Raw genomic sequence first — 24,730 nt, 5'->3', positions numbered from 1 at the left:
CAACCAACTGGAGAGTAAGACCAGTGTCTCTGAGCTCCTACCCACAGGGTTCTTTTTTTTTTTTCGAGACAGGGTTCCTCTGTGGTTTTGGAGACTGTTTTAGAACTAGCTCCTGTAGACCAGGCTGGTCTAGAACTCACACAGATCCACCTGTCTCTGCCTCCCGAGCACTGGGAATAAAGGTGTGTGCCACCACTGGCCAGCCCATAGGATTCTTGAAACCTTCAGTAGTTTCTACAGCCCAGGTTTCTCAACTTTTGAGTTGTAACCCATTTGGGGTGAAATGACCTTTTCACAGGGGTCCTGCATTAGATATCCTCATATCAGACATTTATAATTCATAACAGTAACAAAATTACAGTTATGAAGTAGCAACTAATTTTATGGTTGGGGGTCACCACAACATGAGACATTGTATTAAAGGGTGGCCACATTAGGAAGATTGAGAACCACTGCTCTACAGTTTTACCAGGTCCTAGGTAGAGATATCCCATATGCCTGCTTAATTACCTGTACTAGTAAAATGCTTAAGAGAAGGTCTGAGCCAGTTGTGGTGGCCCATGCCTTTAATTCCAGCACGTGGGAGGCAGATCTCTGAGTTTGAGGCCAGCCTGGTTTACATAGTGAGTTCCAGGACAGTCAGAACTACACAGTGAGACTGTTTCAAAACAAACAAAAAGGAAGGCCTGTGTTGGGGATATGCACCCCAAGACCTGGCTACCCCATACTTTTTGAGACCTCCATACTTATCAAGGTCACAAGTCATCCACAATTCCTTTCTATACCTTGTCCTAATCAATCACTGACCCCATCTAGTACCACTTTAGGGTCCTCCAATCCTAGTCATTTATCCCTTAAAGGGATCCACCCTTGTCTGGTGACCCTTCACGAACCACCTTGGTCACACCACGACACTATAAAAACCTCACTTATCCTTCGTAGGCTGTCTGCTCACTCTTTGTTTCCTCAAGAACCACCCCCTGGAAGACACACACTCTCAGGAAACCCTACCTGACCCTGAGGATCAGCATTATTGCTCTACTCAGTACCATCACATCCCCTTAGTAAACATCATCTGGTTACCCCACTCTTGGAGCAGTCCTTCCCTCTTCACTCTTCAGGAGCCCCACCCTTTCTTCCTCAGAACCACCCTTCCAAGTCACCCCATTCTGGCAGCACTCCTCCCCCCTCCTCACGATCCCCACCCTCACTCCCCTAGAGAGAGCCACCCTTCCTGGTCACCCCACTCTAGCCTTCGCGTCCTGCCCCGCCCCCTCATCCCGGCTTGGCGCGGCGCGCGTCATGGCGGCGGCGGGCGGGGCGCGTCTCGCACGCAGCGCGCCGGGCGGAGCGCTCGCCGCATTGTTTGCTTCGCTGGGGAGCGAGCAGCGCCTCGGCAGGCGTCCGAGCAGCTCAGCGTCCGCGTCCTCCGCCCGGCCGGGCCCCGAGCCGGCCTCAGCCGGCCGTGCCGGCGCCGCCGACCCCGCCCGAGCCGCGGCGCCCTGCGGGCCCGGAGCCGCCGGTCGAGCGCGCCCCGGAGCCCGGCGGGGCTCGGCTGCGCGGCCGTTGGCGGAGGAGCCGCGGCGCCATTAGCGCCGCCTCGGCCGCGCCGGCCCCCGCGCCTGCCCGCCCGCCGGGCTCCCGCGGCCGCGGCGCCCCGAAGGTGAGTGTCTGTCGGTCGCCGCTCGCCGCCCGCTTCGCCGGCCGGGGCGGAGGTGCCGGCGCCATGTTTGGCGGCCGCGGCGGCGGCTCCGCATTGTCCGCGGGCGGGGAGGCTGGAGAATCGGGGCTGTGAGGCCCGGAGGCCGTGAGGCCTGGCGGGCGAGAGGGCCGGAGGAACTGAGAAGGCCGGACCGGCGTGGGCCGCGGTAGCCGGCGCGCCCGAGGACGCCGAGATCGGTGCCGGCGGCTTGTCGAAGAGGCCGGGGTCGGGGAGGCGAGGCCGCGGCGGGATCGCGGAGGCGGAGGCCGCAGCCGGGTGGGGGCGGAGAGGGACACGGAGGCCGCGGCAGGGTCGGGGAGACAGAGGCGCAAAAGGAGGCCGCCGCGGCGCGGGAGGCGCGGCCAAGAGAATGGAGCCGGCGGCGGGGCTCAGGAGGCGGGGAAGCAGTCGGGCCGGGCGGGCGGGCTCTGGGCGTCCCGGCTGTCTGTCTAAGCGGCTGGGGCAACCTCGAAGCCGGGCGTCAGACAGCGGAGGAGGCGGAAGGCCTGGGGTCTCGCTTCGTCTGCCCACGTCCTCGCCCGTAGCCTTGGTGGCGCGGAGCGGGTCTCATTATGTAACAGATAGGTCCGATCTATTTTGCCAAGACAGGAAACTCCCTCGAAGAGGGACGGGCTCGGAAGATTTCCTAAGTCGAGTGCGTCCTGGTATCTCCGGAGCAAGCCTGCAGCTCCGCCAAACTCCGTGGATGTGTGCAGGAAACGCTGAGAAACGAATGCGCGTGCGCGGCTTCCTTGGGCCTTTTAGGAGAGAAGCAACTTTCCTGTGCATAATTGGCAGAAAAGCACAGCTCCTCTAAGTGCACTGCAGTTGTGACACACTTATACACACCTAGGAAACCGCCCCCTTAATGGAGGATTTTCCCTTCACCCAGCTGCGACTGTTTAGAGTTTCTGTCATTTGGTAACATATAGTTACAGAGTTGGGGTATTTATTTGCTGTCGTAACACCTGCCGGGTCTAGCACTGTCCTGAGTTGTGTTCACTCCTTGCATGGTCACACGCCCTTAGAGGTGTGTCTCTTTCCTGCGTGTGCTTTTATAGTGAGGGATAGAAGCTGGAAGTTTAAATGGCTTACATACAAACACCAGACAGGAAATGAACTGAGCTGGTGTTGAGTGTGGAGTCTTTACTTTTTTTTTTTTTTTTTTGGCCAGTACAGCTTTTTAGGATGTGTTTAGCACAGTTATTTCTGGAGAAGCATGCTTATTGCCTTTGGTGATCCCTCCATGGAAATGCTTGTTTCTGCAGAGAGCCGGAGGGTCAAAGTGCTGGGTGTAGGAAAAACGAGGAAGCAGATGAGATTGTTGTTCACTGCGCTGAGCTGTGCTGCTAAATGCCCTCTTTCTGCGGGTCACAATTACATTTTCAAATTACAGAGTGGCTGTGGCCATTAAGTATTAGGTTCAGTTCTTGTAGAAAAGTGCTTTAAAGATCTTCAGTGCTCACTAGAAGAATGTGGGATTTGAAGGGCTGGTTACAGTACTTTACAGTAGAGGAGAAAATTACACATTTGTCTTTGATCTGGGAGCTGTTGCTTCTATCCTGCCTTGGTAGTGATTTGTGAAGTGTCCGTGAGGCATCGTAGTTCTTTCTGTGCAGGATATGATGCTGATGACAATTGGATGTGCACCTATCTCTCCTAAGGGATGCTGCTCGAGGTCTAGGGCTGTCTAGAGTGGCTTTGCTGACAGTTCCTGAGAATCCAGGGTTGAGTAGGCACCTGGAGGCCCTATAGATGGAGGTACATTGGGGTCTGGCTGACCACAGTGTCCTCTTGTTCATAGGGAGATAGTATCTAATTTTCACACAAAAAAGGTGAGTTTCTGCAGCCTGTTAGATCTGTCTTAGAAACTGCATATATGATTTGCAGAGATCTCTGCTCTTTCAGGGATTTTCTTCAAGACTAGTAAGGTAACTATGAGATTGTGAATCCAGGTTTTCTTAAGAGCACTGCTTCTGGGCTGTTCTGACATTTGAGCTAGGAATGTTTGGGAGTGAGTCTTAATTTGCTTCTTGTCAGTGAAGTGGGCTTGTTCAGAGGGAGGAGTTTGCATGGTCTCTGCTCTTGTTGCTCCATATGCTTGTCCACTATCTCTAGAGTGGACATGTCTGCTCTTAAGACACACAGACACTAAGTCACCTCAGAGAAAAAGAAGAGTCCACTACAGTGAGGTAGTTAGTGCCCTGATTATGTCCACACTGGAAATGAACAAATCTCTGCATTGAAGTTTTCAGGCTTGTGAACCAGTGATCAGGACTCTGATTTGTTGGGGTTTGGGGAATTCTGCCTGCTCTTTGTGGTTTGAAGGAACCCATTCTTTCTTTGAAGAGAGAATGGGTTCCTTCAAACACATTTTCAAGTGTGTCAGGAAGAGAGCAGAAATGCTCTTTGACATCTTTCCCACAGCTAGGTTGACTTGAAGAGTATGTGTCAAGCACATAGCCAGGTCTTGGCCTGAATGAAAGGGAAAGACTAATGCTGCTGCCCATGAGAGTTGCCAGGGTAGTCATTGCTTTGGCTTTGTGGAAGCTACATTGAACTGTTTGGGGCAAAGAAATCCCACAGATCCATTCAGGGTTCCCTTCTAAGTTCTGATGAGGCTATGTGTGTTTTTAGGATGTGGAAAGAGTGGACTACTTCATGCTGTTAAGTTATGGAAGCTTCTAGCCCCCAGCAGTGAGGTTCACAGGAATACTCAGCTGGGCAGTAGTGGGAAAGAGAAAGAATACCTAAAAGGTTGTTAAGATTAGGTGGCCACTGAGCATGCATTTGTTGTGACTACAAGTTGTAGTCTCTATGAGTTGTGAAGTCTATCTGAAAAACAGTCACTTGTGAGTGAGGGGCCAGGGTCTCAGATCTGGAGGATATGGTCCTGTTTTTTGTAGAGGATTTTTGGCTTGATCTAAAAAGGTGACTTGTGGGTAGTATGCACCTGTGTGGGAGCTATCCAGCAAGAACCGTGAGGGCTGTTGCCTCTCTGCCTACAAGTACCTTTGAGTGTGGTGAGGGGCACTATTGAAGGCTTATTGAAATGTTCTGGGAGAAATTGTTTGGAAGTCTCAGAAGTATTCAAGTTCTGAACTTCATTTGTGGGCTATTGAGTTGATTTGTTAGTGCTATCCAAGCTTATTTTGTGGTTTTCTGAAGTCTTTTGTAATCCTGCCTGGAATTAACTTTTTCCTTGACTTTATTTTAGGTAATCATTGCCAAATGAGGAGGAAAGGACGATGTCATCGAGGCTCTGCAGCGAGGCATCCTTCTTCCCCGTGCAGTATTAAGCACTCCCCTACTCGAGAAACATTAACGTACGCACAAGCTCAAAGGATGGTGGAGATAGAAATTGAAGGGCGCTTGCATCGGATCAGTATTTTTGATCCCTTGGAGATCATACTAGAAGATGACCTCACTGCTCAAGAAATGAGTGAATGCAACAGTAATAAAGAAAACAGTGAGAGGCCTCCTGTTTGCTTAAGAACTAAGCGTCATAAAAACAACAGAGTCAAAAAGAAAAATGAAGCCCTTCCCAGCACCCATGGCACACCAGCTTCAGCCAGTGCCCTTCCTGAGCCCAAGGTGCGAATTGTGGAGTATAGTCCTCCATCTGCACCCAGGAGGCCCCCTGTGTACTACAAGTTCATTGAGAAGTCAGCTGAGGAGCTGGACAATGAAGTAGAATATGACATGGATGAGGAAGATTATGCCTGGTTAGAGATCATCAATGAGAAGCGGAAGGGTGACTGTGTGTCTGCTGTATCACAGAATATGTTTGAGTTCCTGATGGACCGCTTTGAGAAGGAGTCATACTGTGAGAACCAGAAGCAAGGTGAGCAGCAGTCCTTGATTGATGAGGATGCTGTTTGCTGCATCTGCATGGATGGGGAGTGTCAGAACAGCAATGTGATACTCTTTTGTGACATGTGTAACCTGGCTGTGCACCAGGAGTGCTATGGGGTTCCCTACATCCCTGAGGGCCAGTGGCTTTGCCGCCACTGCCTGCAGTCTCGGGCCCGCCCTGCGGATTGCGTGTTGTGCCCAAATAAGGGTGGTGCCTTTAAAAAGACAGACGATGACCGCTGGGGCCATGTGGTATGTGCCCTGTGGATCCCAGAGGTTGGCTTTGCCAACACGGTATTCATTGAGCCCATCGATGGTGTGAGGAACATACCTCCTGCTCGGTGGAAACTGACATGCTACCTCTGTAAGCAGAAAGGCGTGGGTGCCTGCATTCAGTGCCACAAAGCAAACTGCTACACAGCATTCCATGTGACATGTGCCCAGAAGGCTGGCTTGTACATGAAGATGGAGCCTGTGAAGGAGCTGACTGGAGGCAGCACCACGTTCTCTGTCAGAAAGACTGCTTTCTGTGATGTCCACACACCTCCAGGCTGTACCCGGAGGCCTCTGAACATTTATGGAGATGCTGAGACGAAAAATGGTGTCTGTCGAAAAGAAAGCTCAGTCAAAACGGTCAGGTCTACATCCAAGGTCAGGAAAAAAGCAAAAAAGGCTAAGAAAACACTGGCTGAGCCCTGTGCGGTTCTGCCGACCGTGTGTGCTCCATATATTCCCCCTCAGAGGTAAGTGCGTCTGAGCTTCGGCTCAGATGAGCCTGGATTGAAGGACTTGATGGAGGACACAGATTAGGGCCTGCAGGATGTCCTGCTGCTTGTTTACTGTATTTCCTGGTAGTCTTGTTTTCTAAGCCATGTCTCCATTTACTACTCTCCAGTGGGGCAAAAATGTAAGAGAAGTTCTAGATTGGATAACTTACAGTTCTTTGTGAGGAGTTGGCCTTGAGTGTGAGGTAGTCATGGGTATAGGAGCCACAGCCACACTACCATTCACACAACCCTGGGCTTCTGGATTTCATAGCATCCTATGTTTTGTTCCCATCTTTCCTACCAAATTTTGGGACTTTGAGAAAAAGTTAAAGAGAAACAGTGGTTGGAAAAGTGAATCACAATCCTCTCTGTAAGGTGACCCTTGAGGTAAAGTTACAGTGGGAGCTGCTGTTAGCAGGAAGATGGTGGTCTTCCTGCTGGTTTTGAACTCAGAGGGAGTCTGCCTCCAGCTCCCAAGTGTGGGATAAAGGTGCTCACCACCACACCTAACTTCTTTTGCTGATGGTGTCATCAGTTGTGCAGATGTTGACTGATCTTCACAAGGGCTGCTGTGTGAAGGCCCACAGTCTGTTCCTGGTGGTAGGGTCCTGCTGTGCTCTTCTATGCTACTTAGGGACTGCTTCTAATCCCCCTCAGTTTACCTTTATCTGCCCTCAGTCCCTGTGTCTTCTGGACCTAACTCCTTGACTTGCCTTTTTTGTTCCATTATTTTTTAAAAAAGTTCTTTTTCAGATCAGAGCACCCATTTGAACCCTGTCCTTGAGCCTGGAGGAAGTAATTTTCTGTGAAGGGTGTGGGCTTTTTTATTTTTTAGTCTGGTCAGCTGTGTAAAGCCCCAAGATAATGGCGTTCAGGTGAGGCAGACAGCTGCTCCAGAGCAGCTTATATGGGTGTTGGTGATAGGGGCTGCTTTGTGAAAACACTCATTTGGCAAACAAGTGGACGGTAGACTTTCAGGGCATTTTCATTTCTAAAGGGCTGAGGCTGTCTTTAATATGGTGAGCATTATTAGCTTTTTTTTTTTTTTTTTTTTCCTTAATGTCTGCTTTGAAGAAGTTCCTCATTCTCTGCTGTTTGTGATTATACAGTGGAGTTGGGCACTACTGTGCCACAATGAGCTTACTGGCTGAGTTGGGAGGTAGCACCTTCATCCGAGGCAGAAAAGATAGGGTATATCAAGAGCCATGAAAAAATTTAGTTACCAAAACTGAAGTAAATGAAACGGCAGCGTTTCTCTGGCCAGTGCCAGATACTCTGTTCCAGGTGATGGGTGCAATTCCTTCCCCTGTCCTGTGGTTCCTGATGTTCAGGTTTTGGAACATGAGCCCTGCCAGATGGGTGGGACTGTTGGGAGGAGGATCTGTCGGCAGGTGAGAATGAAGGCTCTTTGGCCTTCTGGGGCCAGACCCATTGAGGAAAGAACTTGAAGCTTTAAATACTTCAGGGTCTTTGTTGTAGAGTTCACTAGGTAAGAGGTGCAGCCTGGCTCATGGCCTTCTCTCCCAGACAAAGTCTTATCTGAGGGCCAGGATCACCTGGGACTTACTGAGCATGCTGGGGCCTCCTCATCCTTGTGAGTCTCTTGCTTCAATCTGTTAAGTGCTGACTGTGTCCTGTCCTATCTAGTCTTATTTTGTTTTGTCCTGTTCTATTTAGTTTTGAGACTGATCTCACTGTAGCCCAGGCTTGCCTCAGACTCACTATATAGCTCAGGCAGGACTCCAAACTCACAGTCTCAGCGCCTTGAGTAATGGAATTATAGGTCTAAGCCAGAATGCCTGGCTGCTGCTGCTGTAAGATTTACTCAACTGTGTGCATGAGTGTTTTGACTGCACCTGTGTATGTGCACCATGTGTATGACTGGTTCCTGCCAAAGTCAGAAGGGCTTCAGAGAAGGGCTCCTGACACTGGAGTTGTGGGTGGTTTTTGTGAGTCACCATGTCAGATACTGGGAATTGAACTTACAAGAGAAACAAATGCTTTTCATCACAGAGCCATTTCTCAAGTCCCCCCCCCCCTTTTTTTTTTTTTTACTTTCTTTAGTAACAAACTTAAATCTGCTTTGAATAGCATAAAAAGTATATCTGAACCAAATGTTTATACTGTTGAACTTAAAGAATCTGTATTGTCCCAGTGTCCAGGGTATTCTGATATCTTTGGCTACTGTATCCCTGGACAAGCCTTTGGGAGAGGAGGTTTATGAAGGGCAGAACCTGTGCTTAGCATGGACTGTAGTTGGAGGCGGAGGTTGCTGTTTCTCAAAGTTTAGTCTGTCACCTAGAGTGTCATGTGACATTCCAGGCTAGTTCAGGAGAAGGCAGGTCTCACTGGAAGAGGGAGGGGCAAGGGCCATTCCAAATAGTTGTTTGAGGAGAACTTTAACAAAGTGTATCTCTATTATTTTTTTATGTTTTTATTATTTAGCATTTGTAAACCATAAAGATTGCTTTTGACTTGTTTAAGACATGAACTTGGGAGAGCAGACAGTCTTGGCTTTGCCCACTTATTGAGAAACTTTCTGAATTTCTGGTTGGATACCTCATTGGCGCTAGCTGTAAGTAATAGACTGAAGGAAGTGCTGGGTGTGATGGTGCACACCTTAAATGTCAATCCTTGGGAAGCAGAGGCAGGAGGATATCTGAGTTCAAGGCTAGCCTACTCTACATAGTGAGCTCCAGGACAGCCAGGATTACATTGAGAGACCCTGTCTCCAAAGGGAAAAGAGTTAAGAAGAAAAAGAAGTATTTAAGTTTGGGGAAGCTTGAAGAGGAAAATCTAAAAAAAAAGACTTTTTCCCCTAAGAAAAACATCTTGGTGTGTATTTAGTCCTTTTTCTATGCTCTTCTGATGGAATTTGTTGTCACCTTACTCATCCCCCGCATTCTGTTTCACAGAGGAGGGAAGAGGATGGGTGAGAGGTTGAGTCCTGAGCTACAAGTCCTCTGAAGTATTAAGACTACTAACTTTCTTGCCCTGGCTATGCAGGGCCTGCTTTTTTATTTTCAGGAATGTGGCTGCTCATGAGTGAGTGGCTGTTGTCTGCCTAGATCTGACCTGGGACTTAGAGCCTTTAGCCACTTGGATAATTGCTGTGCAGTTAATTTATTCAGTACAGAAGATGCCTAAGTAGTGAGTTATTACTGTGTTAGCAGTGAGACTGAGGCTCCTTCTCTTTAGTGGGTGGTATTCACACTGGTAGTCCTTGATCTTGCTTTTGAATATAGTATTGAATTCTGGGATAGTGGTGTCCGTCCATCTCCCCACCGCCCCCAGGGTTTCTCTGTGTAGCTTTGGAGGCTGTCCTGGAACTTGCTTTGTAGACCAGGCTGGCCTTGAACTCACAGAGATCTGTGTACATTTTTCCTCTTCTGTGCTTCTGGTAGTTAATTATATAGCTAGTCCTTGACTTAAGGTTTTTTTTTTTTTGTTTTTTGTTTGTTTTGTTTTGTTTTTTTGAGACAGGGTTTCTCTGTGTTACCCTGGCTGTCCTGGAATTTGCTCTATAGATCTGGCTGGCTTTGAACTCAGAGATCTGCCTGCCTCTGCTTACTGAGTGCTGGCATTAAATGTGTGTACCCAGCTTTTTTTTTTTTTTTTTTTTAAACTTTTGAGATGGTCTTCTTATGTACTGTTGGTTGTCCTGGAGTTTGCTATGTAGATTAGACTAGCCTCAAACTCACTGAGCTCCACCAGCCTCTGCCTCCTGAGCACTGGAACTAAAGGTATCTAGTGGCATGCCTGGCTGAGTTATCAGTTTTGAAAATCAATGCATTTGAAAATGCTATGCATTCAATACCAAATACACTTTGAATTTTGCCCTTTCTGGGCTAGCAGTATATACATTTTGGAGATGCTGGGCTGTGCACCGATGTGAGCCACAGCTTTCAGTGAGCTGCACAAAGAGGATGATTGAGAACACTTGGTAAGAGCTGTGTCGCTTTACTAGGCTGTTTGGATAGATGCAAGAAATGAACTTTTGACTTGTGTGTGAGGTTATCAGCATGTCAAAGAGCATCTGTATTTGATAAACATTTCCATCTGCCATAGGTTGGCTCCATCCCTCCCAGGTGGAAGCCCTGCCCTGCATGTACTGAGAGCAGTGTAGGGATGTCAGATACTGTAGGAGGCCTTGGAAAGAAGGCAGATGCATCTACATTAGTGATACTGGGAAGACACATTAAAGCAATCAACTGAAAAGTACAAAATGACATATTGTGGGAGGCAGGGAACCCACCCTGATATCTGGCAAGTGGAAAAACAAGATGTGTCTGGGGAATCAGTGGGTTTGTGTATTCAATACACAATGTGTTACATTAATTAGCCTGCCCTTGTAAAGCTTTGTCATTATTGAATTGAAATCTGAGTATCAGGCCACCCATCTATCTTACTGACTCTGTCCCCACCATCTGGACACCTTTCCCTGGTGGGCCTGGGTCTTTTGTCCTTTGATACTCAGAAGAGTGGGCATCTCCTGTATGGCTGATTTCCTCCTCCTCTTAATTCTCCTCATAGTTTGATTGAGGTAGAGGTAGATACTTATTTTGCAGGTTGTTCTTAAGGTCTCACTACTGCTGCTGTCCAGTGTGAGTCCAGTTAAAGCTAACAGTGAGGTAGACTTGGTGCAAGAGCTGCCCAGGGTCCCTTCCCTTGGGACCCTGATATCAACAGGGCACCCAAATTTGGCTGTTTTAAAATTTCAAATTGTGAAAAAAATAGGGGGGGGGGGAGATCCTCATTAGTTCACCTAGTTACTTACTGCTAGTGTCCACAGGGCTGGGGTGTATTTGTGCACCTATTCCAGCAGATGCTGTGACTGTTGAGTGTTTTCAGCCTTCCTGGCTTTGGAAATTTCCAGTCTTTGTTTTCTGTGATATCTGCTTTTGAGTTTGACTGGTGTTTCCTTTTGGCTCACTGAAGTCGCGTTGAGTATAGAATCAGTCTTCCTCCTGTGTTGTCTAGAGCAGTGGTTCTCAACCTTTCTAATGCTGCCATTCTTTAGTAGTTTCTCATGTTGTGATGATTTTCCCCCCAAAACTATAACATTTTTGTTGCTAGTTTATAACTGTAATTTTGCTACTCTTATGCACCTTACTGTAAATAATTTTGGAAATAGAGGTTGCTGGTCTACAGGCACATGGAGCCTACCTACCTGTTCTTTGTGGGTCATGATGGTGTTGCTGGTTTTCTTTTTATTTGAGACAGGGATTCACTGTATTGACCAGGCTTGCTAGAACTCAGAGATCTGCCTCTACCTCCCTCCCAATTGTTGGGATTAAAGGCATGTGCCACCATGCCAGCTGTTGTTGGTCTTTTTACTGTGCTGTTTGTGAGGGTGTTGTTTCTTGGCTAGTCTGACATCTGTGGTGAGACTTGAAGACAGTTCCAGACTGAGGGTTGTTTTTGCTTGGCCACTCTTTTCCTTTGATGGTTAGAATAAGTGTTCATCCTTAGGTGGCCTTGACTTCTCCATGGTGCTTGTGTTTTTGTACCTATGTGCTACTTTGTTAGTTACTTGAGTAGTCTGGGAAGTCACCTGACATGTAGGACATGACATTTTGAGTGGTCCTGGAGGGTCGGAGAGGACTTATTTCTTCCTATCTAATAGGATGTGAGGGTCAACCATTTGATAACATTTATAATAAAATCTGCCTTTGAGATCTTGGCTCTTGGTCATTTCATTGTGGTGTCTTGTTATAGGCATCCAGTGAGGATGCCCAACTTCCCAGCTCTCTCTTAATGACTGTAACTATTATGGTTTTGGCAGTGTCAGGCTTCACATGGCCATGTATTGACCAGAAGGTGTGTTTGTGCTTTATGCTTAGAGACAAATTCTAGGCATTTGAGTCCTTGGAGGTAAAACTAAGGCTTTTTAAATACTTTTTTTTTTTTTCATGACTTACTAATTCTACTTATTTGATATTGTAAGGTGAGAGATTCTTGCCAGCTGTCCTGAGTATGAGTGGAGTTCATTATATTTAGAATGTGTGGGAAATAGTAAGAAAGAAGGCTGGTTTCACAATTTTGACTGTCCAGAAATGACTTGTGTGGAGGGGAGCATCTTTAGAGATTCTGGATTTGTGCATGTGTATAGGTAGAAGGAGTATTTTTTTCCCCACTTTTAAAGGTTTTTGCCTAGGACATTCTAAATAAGAGAAAAAACAGAGTCTAACATAATTTGAATTGTCAAGTGTAGCAGAGTACCACAGGGTCATTTTTGGAGCCCTGCTGTCCTTCATCCTGTTCTTTTTTTCCCCTCTGAGACAGGGTTTCTTTGTAGCTTTGGAACCTGTCCTGGAACTCTTCTGTAGATTAGGTTGGCCTCAAACTCACAGAGATCTGCCTGCCTCTGCCTCCCAAGTGCTGGGATTAAAGGAGTATGCCACCATCACCCAGCTCTGCTTTCATTCTTATAACAGCTGGGGTGGTTGGTTCTATCGAACGAACGAACACACACAGCCACACCCACACCCACCCACCCACCCCTATAGTAGATTATTTAAACTCAGGCACTATCCTCTTCCCCCTGTGTTCTTTGTGCTGCCATTTTCGTGGTTCACCCTGAAGCACTGAGGAGGAGGAGGCCATTCCATGGAGATAAAGGGCTGGATGGCATTGAACCTTCGAAGGAGCTGTCTTGATAATGGCTTTGTGGGTGGCCATAGTTGTTACAGTGTTGGTGGATATAGGCAGGTTACCCTGTCTGACACCCTTCTTAGTGGGGCTTACATATGTGCCTTATTATCTCTTGAACTTGCTGCCCTCCTCCCTCCCCCCACATCACCGCCTTGTATTGGGCCATTGAGCTCTAACTAGTCATCCTGTTTCCCACTCTTAGGCAAGGCCTGTCTTCTCATTTTTAGTGATAGCTATGATTTTAACCCCCCCCCCCCCCAAAAAAAAAAAAAAAAAAAGCTTTAAAAAGTATAGAGAATCCACTTGTTCAGCAACTTAACTTCAAAAGTTCCTGTGACTGGCCAGTCCTCCCTTGCTTGTACCTCTCTTTTCCTTGTTGGAAACAAGTTCCAGCCACGTGACTCTGTCCATGACCCTACAGTGTATAAAGATTCTTCTCATAACTGGAGATTTATAGTTTGTTTTTTTTTTTGAGGAAGTAGTATTGGCCTGTGGGTCAGTACTTTCTTGTGTGGACTCCGCCTTTTGGGTCAGACTTAAGAAAATCAACCAGTCCTGGAAGTAAGAGAGTTCTTTATGTTTCCTGTAGGAGCCTTAGGGGCTTAGAGTTGTTTGTTGAGGCTGATAGGAGGAAGCTAGGTTCCTGCTCCCTCCATACTGCTTGCTGGTTGTTCCTGCTATAGACTTTCCTGCTGCCTCACAGTCCCACAGTACCTCTTGTGTTCTTGGTTCAGCTCCATAGCACCGTTGAGTGTAGTAGGATGGTAGCTCATAGCATCTAGGTCTTTCTGCTCCTTATGATAGCAGTGTTCCCTAAGAATACTGGTTAGGGACTACCTCACCACTCATGTAGGGTTTTTTTGATTGTTTGCTTGCTTGCTTTAAATTTTATGTGTATTGGTGTTTTGTTTGCATGTATGTCTGTGTGAGGATGTGGGAATCCCTGGAACTGGAGTTACAGATAGCTTTGAGCTGCCATGTAGGTGCTAGGAATTTAACTTTTTGTGTGCGGCCTAGGCTGGCCTCTAATTCCATCTTTCTGCTGCAGATTTTTGAGTGCTGGATGACAGGTGTGTCTACCATGCCCTGCTGTCTTCCTAGGTTTTGCTTTTATTGACTAAGGTGTTAGAAATCCTGTTTTCATCTCTAAGTAGACTGTAAAAACTGTCTGGTAAGAAGTCACAAGCTATCTGTAACCAGCTGACTTCACTTTAGTCCTAGGATTTTTCTAGTTAAAATTGGGCAAAACCTAGGCTTCTGAAGGGTATGTGAGTCACTTGGCTCCTTTACTTTGCAAGCATCTTTTCAGACTTTTCAGCAAAATGGTCCACTTAGTTTTTCTCTTGCATTTTGCTTTTCTTCTTGGTTTATTGGTTGTATTCAGGAAGGCTTGAGAAACTCTTTGAATATATTTTGCCAACATTTAAAAATTTTTAAATAGAATACAATATCAAAAAGTTGACTGTGCAGTAAGCACTCTTGTAACTACTTGGTGTCACATGAGACTTTGCTTATTGCAGGCCCCTGCACAATCCCTTTCCATCACTAGGGACTAAGTAAGTGCTTTCTGACTTGTAGGGAACTTTCCCCCTAGATTATCCTGCTTTATTTGTGTCTTTGACATAATACCTCTGTCAATTTTAGTTACAAAAACTAAACAGACAAGGCTGGGTACTTTATAAAGAAAAGTTTTTGAGACCACCGTTTGGGGAGATGAAAGTTCAAGATTGGGCATCACATCAATTTATTCTCTGGCTGAATCATATCAGAGCAATGGCTTCATGGCAGGAGCATGTGTGGAAAATAGAAATGACATGGTAAAATAGGAAGCCAGAGCACAGGGAGTGGCCAGCCTTTGGTCTTCCTATTGGGTACCACTATCACACCAGCGATCTGGGACAAATTCTATGCAGACTGGAGTAGCACTTTTTAGGGGTCCATTTTAATCATGTCTACTTCCAGGCTCCTGTGTGCTGTGGGTGTCATGCCTGGCTTGTGTTGTGTCAGTGCTGTGGCTTTCATGTGCTTTCTGTGAATTAATAATTGGCCTGGGAGCTTAATGAGTGTAGGATGAAGTAGTAGACATGCTTGCTTTTGGCTGGTCTGCTTCTGGGAGCTTACAGTATTGTGCTTGTTGTCCATCTCTTTCTCCAAGGCACATGGTTGCTCACCAGAGGTAAGTCAGGCTCTGTGTATGGTGTTTGGATACATTTTAAATGTATTTTTATGTATTTTTACACAGTCTTGTCTATAACTTTGAAGTTACACATTTTTGAAGTTCATATTTTTCTAAGTTCTTGCACTAGAGAAAGGGTGGCTTTAAAAAAAAATGAGATTGGGGGCTGGAGAGATGGCTCAGTAGTTAAGAGCACTTGCCTGCTCTTCCAAAGGTCCTGAGTTCAATTCCTAGCAACCACATGGTGGCTCACAACCACCTGTAATGAGATCTGGTGTCCTTTTCTGGCCTGCAAACATACATGCAGGCATAATACTGTGTACATAATGAATAAATCGTTTAAAAAATGAAATTGGAATTTTTATAAAAGCAAATTGCTAACCAGCATTTATTTTGGATTTACGTTGTTTAAAAAAAAAAAAAAATCTTGTGTCTGAGCTGTGTGGTGGTGGTGCACATCTTTTTATCCGAGCATTTGGGAGGCAGAGGCAAGCAGATTTCTGTGAGTTTGAAGCCAGCTTGGAGTTACAGGATATCCAGGACTACACAGAGAAACCCTATCTTGAAAAAACAAAATAAAACCAAATAAATAAATAAATTAAAAACAAAACAAAACAAACAAAAAAAAAAACCAAACCAAAACTCACAAAAAGCCAAAAAACAAAACAAAAACCCCCAAAACTTATATTTGTTCCGCCTCATGTGATCATTAAAATAACCCTAAGTAGTGTTAAACATCTATTTCCATGTTAAAGCCTCTGTCCTTTACATGTTGTTGGAATTTATATAGTTTACTATACAAATGTTACACCTCAGAAGTGGTGCCAGACCACCCATACTGAACATGCAGAGCCACAGAGGACAGTGCATCTAACAGGGCTCTGCCAGGAGGCCGATGGCATTTTTAAGATTTGCAACATTCTCAAGAACAAGCCAGCCGGGTGTTGTTGGGCACAGCTTTAATCCCAGCACTTAGAAGGCAGAGGCAGAGGCAGGTGGACCTTTGTGAGTTCGAGGCCAGCTTGGTCTACAGAGCTAGTTCCAGGACAGTCTCCAAAGCAATACAGGAAAAACCCTGTCTTGAAAAACAAAAAAACAAACAATAAACCAACCAACCAACCAAACAAGAAAAAACAATAGAAAAGCCAGCCTTGCAGAGCTGGGTTTCCATGTGTTGGTGGTAGTGATCCTTGATTGTTACATAAAACTTAGATTTGATTCTTGGGGGAAAAAAAAACTGAATTTAGAAATTTTGTATTGTACAGTGAAGAAACACCTTGTAGCTTTTTGTAGTTTTGTACTGTTGAAATTGTGGGTGAAATTTGTGTGTTGAAATTGCCCTTGGGAGCAAAAAATTACCTGCGCTAGTGATGGTGAAAAGGAGTAGGGAAGCTCTCTGTCCAGCCTCTTGGTGATGGTTTAGTTCCCCTTCTGCAGAGGCCTTTCACAGCTTTGCATTTCTAGTACCCTACAGGGTGAAGTGTCTCAGAAGATGGTGTCATTTATTAAGAGCAGACTTGTTTGTGCTCCTAGCCTAAGCTGGTGGGCTGCTCTGCTTCAGGTTGTCTTTTCAGGGTTGAGTGGGACCAGGGCCAGTAGTGCCACCTGTGAGAGCAAGCTGTGACCTCAAGAGTTCAGCCATCAGCATCTCAGCTGAGGGTGATCAGCACTGGTCTGTCTGTGTGTAGATAGGACACCACACAGCATCATGGTGTTGAAAGTTTAGTTCGGCTGTGTTTCTTTTTAGACAGTTAATCTGATGACTGTTTTGGTGGATGAAATCTCCAGGTAGCTGAAGGTTATGAACTGTTTTCATAGTACCAGGGACCATAGATACTGTGTCATTGCTCAGGGAGAGACTTGCAGTGTTAATGAAGGTAACATCGTCCTGTCTAGTTTATTAAATGCAAACACTTTTAAATACTTTTTTTCAAAGCTAAACTCTGAGTTTTTCCATGTTTTAGATTAAATAGGATTGCGAATCAGGTGGCCATTCAGCGGAAGAAGCAGTTTGTGGAGCGGGCCCACAGCTACTGGTTACTCAAAAGGCTGTCTAGGAATGGTGCTCCCCTGCTGCGGCGGCTCCAGTCCAGCCTACAGTCCCAGAGAAACACGCAGCAGGTATGTGCACATTGCCCTCATCCACCTTTTCAGTGTTGTTTGCCTCCTAACACATCAATCAGGCACTGTCCCCTCAGGTTGGATGTGGTACTTACCCCTCACCCCTGGGCTTTGAGCTACTAAGCTGCAAAGTATACAGATGGCTCAAGTATCCTCAAGGGGTGGTGTGACTTAAGTGTTGAGTTGTGCTTCCTTTCCCACTCTGTACACACTGACGGGTGTCCTCTCTGTGTCCAGTACTCTGCCAGTTCCAGGGAAAAAAGGGAATGGCCAGAAAGCTGGTACAACTTTGGCCACATGGGTAATCAAGACAGGGAGGGAGGTCTGATGACAGCCTGGATGTTATGGGTGGGATCTTTGTCCTGGGCCTTGAGTACATTGCACGAGGAGTAATTTATATGTAAGCCTTGCTCTAAATGGTTGGTTTAACATTGACCCATAGGAGGAAAGTAGTTGAGGAGGTGGGTTTTTTCTTTTCTTCCTATTTATTTATTTATTTATTTATTTATTTATTTATTTATTTGCATTGATGTTGTCTACATATATGTCTGTGTAGGAGCCAGATCCTTTGGAACTGGAGTTACAGACAGTTGTGAGCTGCCACATGGTGCTGGGAATTGAACAAACGCTGGTCCTCTGGAAGTGCAGCAGTCAGTACTCTTAACTACTGAGCCATCTCTTCCAACCCCTGAGGAAGTGACTTTTTAAAAGAACAAATTTAAACAAAAACGTTATATAAGAGGGTATCTTTTTTTTGTTTTTGTTTTGTTTTTCGAGACAGGGTTTCTCTGTATTGCTTTGGAGCCTGTCTTGGAACTAGCCCTATAGACCAGGCTGGCCTTGAACTCTGAGAAATCTACCTGCCTCTGCCTCCCAAGTGCTGGGATTAAAGGAGTGTGCCACCATCACCCGGCTATACGAGGATATCTTAAAGAGGAAAGAAGTATCTTCAGTGGGATGTTACACATATGGTTCCTCTGCACACTGCCCAAACATACTTGTCTGGTGGCCTGTACTGGTTCCAGTAGGTGGAGCTTATCATTACATCTGTAAAATATCAGCCAGCTTTAATGGAGGCATAAGTCTGTAGACTCTTGGCTGTCAAAGGCATGGCTGTGGAGTAAGCTCAGGACTCTCATCTGTACCTTGGCTGTCAGATGAGATGTGGTACTGGAGCCCTGCAGTGTCGTTCTTCTGGAATCTAAGAACTTGCTGGACTGTGGGTCTGATCTGAGTGGAAGGGGTAGGTAATAATCCAGGTCTTCCAAGTGTCAACTCTTCTCTGCTGCATTCTGTAGGCCAACTGCATCTATTCACTGGAGACATATGCCTCCTTGGTGGCTACTGGAGTTTATGAAGCAGCCCCATCTGAGGACTACCATCTAATCTCCAGGCTTTGAGCGCATTGAGATTGTGGTTGTTAAAGTGAATCGACCATGTTCTTTACCTCTCCTGTTGAGATGCTGCTGTTCTCTTTACCACACAGAGCACAGCCCCACTGGGGGTACCAGAGGAGAAGATGGTCTTAGGGCAAGAGGGTCTTAGGGATATTAGTAATGAAGTAGGGAAGTGTTTGTCAAAACTGGACACTGGTAGGAACACTACTTTTTTAGTTTTTGCTTATTTAATGGTAGCAGTCTTGGAAAAAAAATGTGGAGAGAAGTGGAGAATCCAGACCTCATGCCTAGTCTTGGGCTAGACGACATTCTTTAAGCTGAGCATGGACCACAGAGGAGGAATGCTTTTGGTAGATTGTCATTTAGAATGGAATGCCATCAGTACAGTGGTGGGACATTAAGTTGTTCGCTTCTTCTCTTTTGCTTAGGAGCTTAGAACGAAGGGCATGAAATGCCAAAAGGCCTGTGGGTGGCTTGTCTAGAGAGATGGAGCCAGGAAGGGGGGGGGGGGGAAAGACACTGGAAGAAAGATAGGAAGGAGGGTGATAAGGCAAGGTGGCAAAGACAGCCCTCCACAGGGTCATGTGATATACTCTGGAAAAGCTGTCCAGTGCTGTACTCATTTAGACTCATCCTTTTAGAGACAGGTCTGTGAGGAAGAGTATTAGCTGCCAGCTATCTCTTTTTGCAGAGGACATTGAGGCATCAGAGTGGGGGACCTGACAGAATTTGAAGATACAAGCTCAGTGGTGTTCCTTGGCTCTGGCATTCTAGAATCATCCAAAAGGGAAGTAGAAAGCATTGCCTATGGCAGAGGGGTTGGCTGTGCAGTGTTGGACCAGACAGGGCACGAGTCTGAAGGCTGTAAACTGTACCCACATTTTCCTAGTGACAATAAAGCTTGGCACAGTTCTTCATTCATTCGTTTGTTTATTTAATTTTAATTTTAATGTCCCTAAGCCTTGCCATTGAAGCAGAATATATGCTTTGGTTGTCTGTGCTCAGCAGGCTTTGGGATGGATCAGGGGATGGATCAGGATGAGCTGTTCTGAGAGAGGACATTACTGAGGTTGGTGTTTCAGTGTAGGGATTAGCGAGGCTTCCCTAGCTGTATGCTGGCTCTCTAAAGGCCCTGGTGTGGCAGAAAAGGCAAGCACTTTGACTTGTGCTATCTGCTAAGGTGGTGCTATGGAAGGAGTTGGGTTAGGGTGGCTCTTCAAATTTGGTCAAGTAGTTTGATGTGTGCCAGTCTCCATTCTGTTCATTCTGGGGTGTGTGCGTGTATTTATTTTTGTTCCTCTTTTCCTGCCCCACTAACTCCTTGGGGGCTTAGTATTTCCACCCTGCTGTTCATGCTGTAGGTCTGGGAGTCTGACATGGCTGAGCCTAGCTGCTCTGGAGGTCATGGTTGTAGCATATTGGAGGGTACCCTTGCTGCTGAACTGGTCTGTGCTTCACAGTGAGCTGACCTGTCCCCCCAGTATAGGGGGTGTTGGCCTAACTGCTGATCTGGTCCTTGTTACGGGGTTGGGCCTGGCCATCTTCCTCATCATGTCAGGACCTGGATTTTGGTGTGTGGTGGGAATGGAAGCACTGGAGTGCATGTGTTCCTTCTTGGCAGTGGGTGACTGGACTTCCCCTTTCGGAAACCACTCTACTTTTATCCTCCTGTGAAAACTTCCAGTGTTGACTGGAAAAGTAAGACTGCTTCAGAGCAGCACCAAGCAAGCTAGGGTTTTTTTTTTTTTTTTTTTTTTGATGAGGTAATGTGTGTACAGTGCCCTTTATTCATGAACCTGTAGCATGTTGGAATATGGGCAGTGGCTTAGTTATCACATGGGTTTTAAAGATTAAAACCAGGCTGTGAAAAAACGAGTGCATTTTGCTTGCCCGTAAATACACAAGCATAGGACTATTTGTAATCTGGAGATTTCCTTTGCTTCACAGGGGTTGCCAGGCCAAATGTCTTTTTGGTTACTTAAAGTGTGTTTCCAACTAGTGGGCAGGAAGTTGTCTGGATGTTGTGAGGTTAGTTGCCTTCCTTTTTTGTTTGTTTTGGGACAGGATTGACCTGGAACTTGCTGTGTAGATCAGGCTGCCTTGAACTTACAGAACTCTCTCTGCCTTTGTCTGCTTCTGCCTCCTAAGAGTTGAAATTAAAGCTATGCACTGTCACACCTGTCAGCATTTGGTTTTTGAATTCACCTTCCCATATATTTACCAACTTTGTGTATACATGGATGATACTGTCATCTACCTCAACTAAAGACTTTTCAGTAATACCTGGTATACACTAGTATACACTACAGTTTTGCACTGCTATGTATGGGCGCTGAAGTGTGTGGATGGAGACAGTTCACATCCCCTCCCATCCTGTGTCATTGCTTTTATACTATGAAGAGTGGCTATCCAGATACTCTACATCCTTGACCAGTGTAGCCTGTGTTAGAGAGTTTGCTGTGGTACTCTCTGAGGATGGTACCCATGTGAAGCCAAGCCATCTAGAGAGAGAAAGGCCTCGTGTCTGTGGCCTGTACTCTGTAGCTGGATGGTGTCACTTTATTTGTGGTTGGCAGATGTGGGTACTTCTGGGTTGCTGTCCAGCAGCAGTGCAGAAGGACAGACTTATGGAGTATATCATTCTCCACCCATTTGTCATAAGGACAGGGCGAGTCCGTTACCGGGAGGAGGTACTCCCATACGTTCTCTCTCCATAGAGCAGGGAGTAGGTATTAGTTTTGTATAATGACCAATGTGGTGTTGCATGAGGACCATGGGATCATTGACAGGCTCATTCTGGGGTGGCAGAAAGGGGAGTATGGTGTAGCCCAAAAGTGAGATCTAAGTTGGGGGGCAGAGCTCTGGGGATCGTGGTTGAATAGGATGTATGGAATACTGAGAGTAGGTGGCATGTTGACTTTCCTGGAAAGTGACTGGAAAACCTGGCCCTTTGTAAATAGGACTCTGCTCTTGTTTGGGGTTCCTTGATTGCTATGGAGGGGTGTGTGCTATCTCTGTGGCAGTGGCTCTTGTTCTTGTACATTTGTGAGGTAATGAGGGTACCCTTTGGACACTCTTTGGCCTCGTGGGACTCTACTAGGCACTGAACTATTATTGTGAGCAGATTTGGCTTCTTACCCTGTTCAGGGCTATGAACAGCTCCAGCATTGACCTCCACATTCCATGTGTCCAGGCAGAGCCAGTCTGCTTTCCTACTACTTGTGCCCCGTGGCTTTCCAGTGCTGTGTTTTGGTTTTGATGACTTGGGTAGGGAGGGGCTGGTGCTGACTGCTGACTAGGTTAGTATAAGGTTAGGACATGTGCTGTCTTGGTATACTGCTCTGTCACCTGAGAAGACAGAGGTGTGCCTGGTGACTGCAGTGCCCACCTTTGTCTCTAAGGTTAGAAGGGATCCCTGCATCTTACCTGCTGAGCCCAGAACTGAGCCTGTGTAATATTCCATTGCCAGTCAGGATAGCTCAGCCTTGTCTTCTAGTATACCTCCTTTCTCATTCATACTCCTTCCAACCTCCCTACCCCCAAGATCAAGACAAAAACCCCTGGTGCCATGGACCTACTGGATACTTCTGTCCCTTAGTCACAGCACATTCACAGGGACTTTTGAAAGATAATAGGCCCCAGGTAACTCTTTTAATCTCACCTGTATGAGATTTTGAGACCCCTGGCAGGAAGAACCTCTAGGTTTGACTGATGAGAAGTTTCATTCAATCTTAGAGAGAAAATGACGAAGAGATGAAAGCTGCCAAAGAGAAGCTAAAGTACTGGCAGCGGCTACGACACGACCTAGAACGTGCACGCCTGCTAATTGAGCTGCTGCGCAAGAGGGAGAAACTCAAACGTGAACAGGTAAGGCCCTTGGGTTCTGCCATCCTCCGGGCCTGTCTTTGGATAGACCTCTTGCTGCTGTCATGGAATGCTACTGGAGTTGCTCTGGAGTGGCCCTTGTGTACCTACCTGCTGACTTTGTACTGCTACTCCCATACCGCAGCACTTCCCATGGTGCCTTTGTGATGCCATTTTTGGGTGGCTACCCCCCGAATTTGCCAAGGGCCTTAAAGGAAATCTCTGCCTTGTAATAAGAAGCACATGTCCTTGCACCGGGACCTTTGCTTTGTGGTAGGGTGGTGGCCTGCATGTAAGCTGCTCTGTGCTGATGATTGCGGTATTGCTGCTATGACTGTGTTATGTGAGGTGCCATGATCTCCATGAGAGACAGTGTGTGCTGTTGTTGCCAGGTGAAGGTAGAGCAGATGGCTATGGAGCTCCGATTGACACCATTGACTGTGCTGCTACGCTCAGTACTGGAGCAGCTTCAGGAGAAGGACCCTGCAAAAATCTTTGCTCAGCCCGTGAGTCTAAAGGAGGTATGTATTGCTGTGACTCACTGTTCTGCCTCATGTGTGACTCTGGATCTGCTGTTTGATTAGGAAACATGTAACTGGGAAAAAGGTTACTTGAATTCTTGATTTGAATTATTATTTAATGAATATGCTATTTAATATTTAATGAATGTTTAATGAATAATATTTTAATTGTAAGAGATTGTGTTACATTGTAAAACATTGAAAGTGCCTAGGTGAAAGGCTCTACGTAGAACTTAGCTGTTGGTGATGTTAGCTCTGCTGGTACCCACTTGATGTACTTGTAGTTAAAGGAGCTAGATTGGGAAGGTCCCTGCAAAGATGGGCTTAGTTTGGATTGGCTTAGTGTTGGCTATGTGAAATTAGTCTAGGATGGGGGCTGTATGTATCAGATGTATGTAGATGGCATGAAGTATGTTTTGATTTTTCTTTGGTTTGTAAGTGTTTATTTTCCTCTCTAAAATTAGGTACCAGATTATTTGGATCACATTAAACATCCCATGGACTTTGCCACAATGAGGAAAAGGCTAGAAGCTCAAGGGTATAAAAACCTCCATGCATTTGAGGAGGATTTTAATCTCATTGTAGATAACTGCATGAAGTACAATGCCAAGGACACCGTGTTTTATAGAGCTGCAGTGAGGCTGCGGGATCAGGGAGGTGTTGTTTTGAGGCAGGCCCGTCGTGAGGTGGACAGCATTGGCCTGGAAGAGGCCTCGGGAATGCACCTGCCTGAGCGACCTGTCGCAGCCCCTCGGAGGCCTTTCTCCTGGGAAGAAGGTAAGAACTCAGCACTGCTTCTAGGAAGATGGCAGATGCCTTTTCCCTCAACTGTACAGAGTTAAGATTTCAGCATGGGCTAGCATAAATGCTACTGAAGGTGCTCTTTCATTTTCTGTCTCCATGTGTGTTGTATACACAGCTCGCCTCATTTGGGCCTTGCCATATTTCACATAACACACTGCAAGAAACATGTTTAGTTGAGCTCAGATCTAGATGTGTAGGCCAAGAAGACAGTATAGCTGAGGATTTGTACCCAAAGGGCCTGACCATGCTTCTAGAAGGTTTTGCAGTGAGAAGGCAGATATTGGTGTTGTATTTCAGCTGAGAAATAGAAGCAGGAGCTAACATTGTCTTTGTCTCTCACCTTCTTTCTTGGATGTATGTGGATGTTCATAGAGGAAACAGCCTTATCCTGTCTTCATTCAGTACTTGGCCTAACCTTTTAGGACTCCAGGATGAGCTTGTATTTTGGGTCTCAACAGGCACATGCTGTTGTGTTGCTTATCAACTTCCTCCAAGCAGGGTGTTTTTTTTCTTCCCTGCCCCTGAGACAAAGTCTATCTGGATAGCCTTAGCTGGCCAGGAACTCAATATGTGGATCAGGCTGACTTGGAACAGACAGTAATCTACCAGCCTCTGCCTCCTGAGTGCTGAATCTTAAAGATATGCATTACCACATCAGTTCTTGTAAACTTCTTGCCCATTAATTGTTTATTCAGTAGGTGAGTGTCCACATGGGTTGGTGGTCTACCCTGGAACATGAAGTTTTCCTATATTCAATATTATTACCCAAAGCTGAGGTCCCGTGTTCCCATTTAGACCCCCTTCTGCTATTCACTGTCCAGGAAAATGGTGGGACTGTGCTACTTTAGGTTTAACCTGTACTTTTCCTT

At 46.2% G+C, this 24,730-nt stretch overlaps 1 protein-coding gene across 4 annotated transcripts in view; it reads left to right on the top strand.

Annotated features, from left to right (window-relative positions):
* Positions 1-1,517: 1,517 nt before the first annotated feature.
* Positions 1,518-24,730, top strand: part of Brd1 (bromodomain containing 1) — a 46,836-nt gene continuing 23,623 nt past the window's right edge. For all 4 annotated transcript variants that reach the window (XR_007834841.1, XM_051189577.1, XM_051189576.1 and 1 more), the window contains exons 1-6: positions 1,518-1,663; positions 4,920-6,300; positions 17,119-17,275; positions 22,408-22,539; positions 22,929-23,057; positions 23,522-23,834. Coding sequence is in view for 3 of the 4 variants with exons in the window: in XM_051189577.1 (XP_051045534.1) it covers positions 4,934-6,300; positions 17,119-17,275; positions 22,408-22,539; positions 22,929-23,057; positions 23,522-23,834 (2,098 nt within the window). In the remaining variant the exon portion in view is untranslated. The remainder of the gene's footprint in view (positions 1,664-4,919; positions 6,301-17,118; positions 17,276-22,407; positions 22,540-22,928; positions 23,058-23,521; positions 23,835-24,730) is intronic.

The sequence above is a fragment of the Phodopus roborovskii genome, unplaced genomic scaffold (assembly GCF_943737965.1).
Source record: "Phodopus roborovskii unplaced genomic scaffold, PHOROB, whole genome shotgun sequence".
NCBI classification, from domain to species: Eukaryota; Metazoa; Chordata; class Mammalia; order Rodentia; family Cricetidae; genus Phodopus; species Phodopus roborovskii.
Note: the sequence above shows the minus strand (reverse complement) of the source record. Positions and strands in the feature narration are given on the sequence as shown.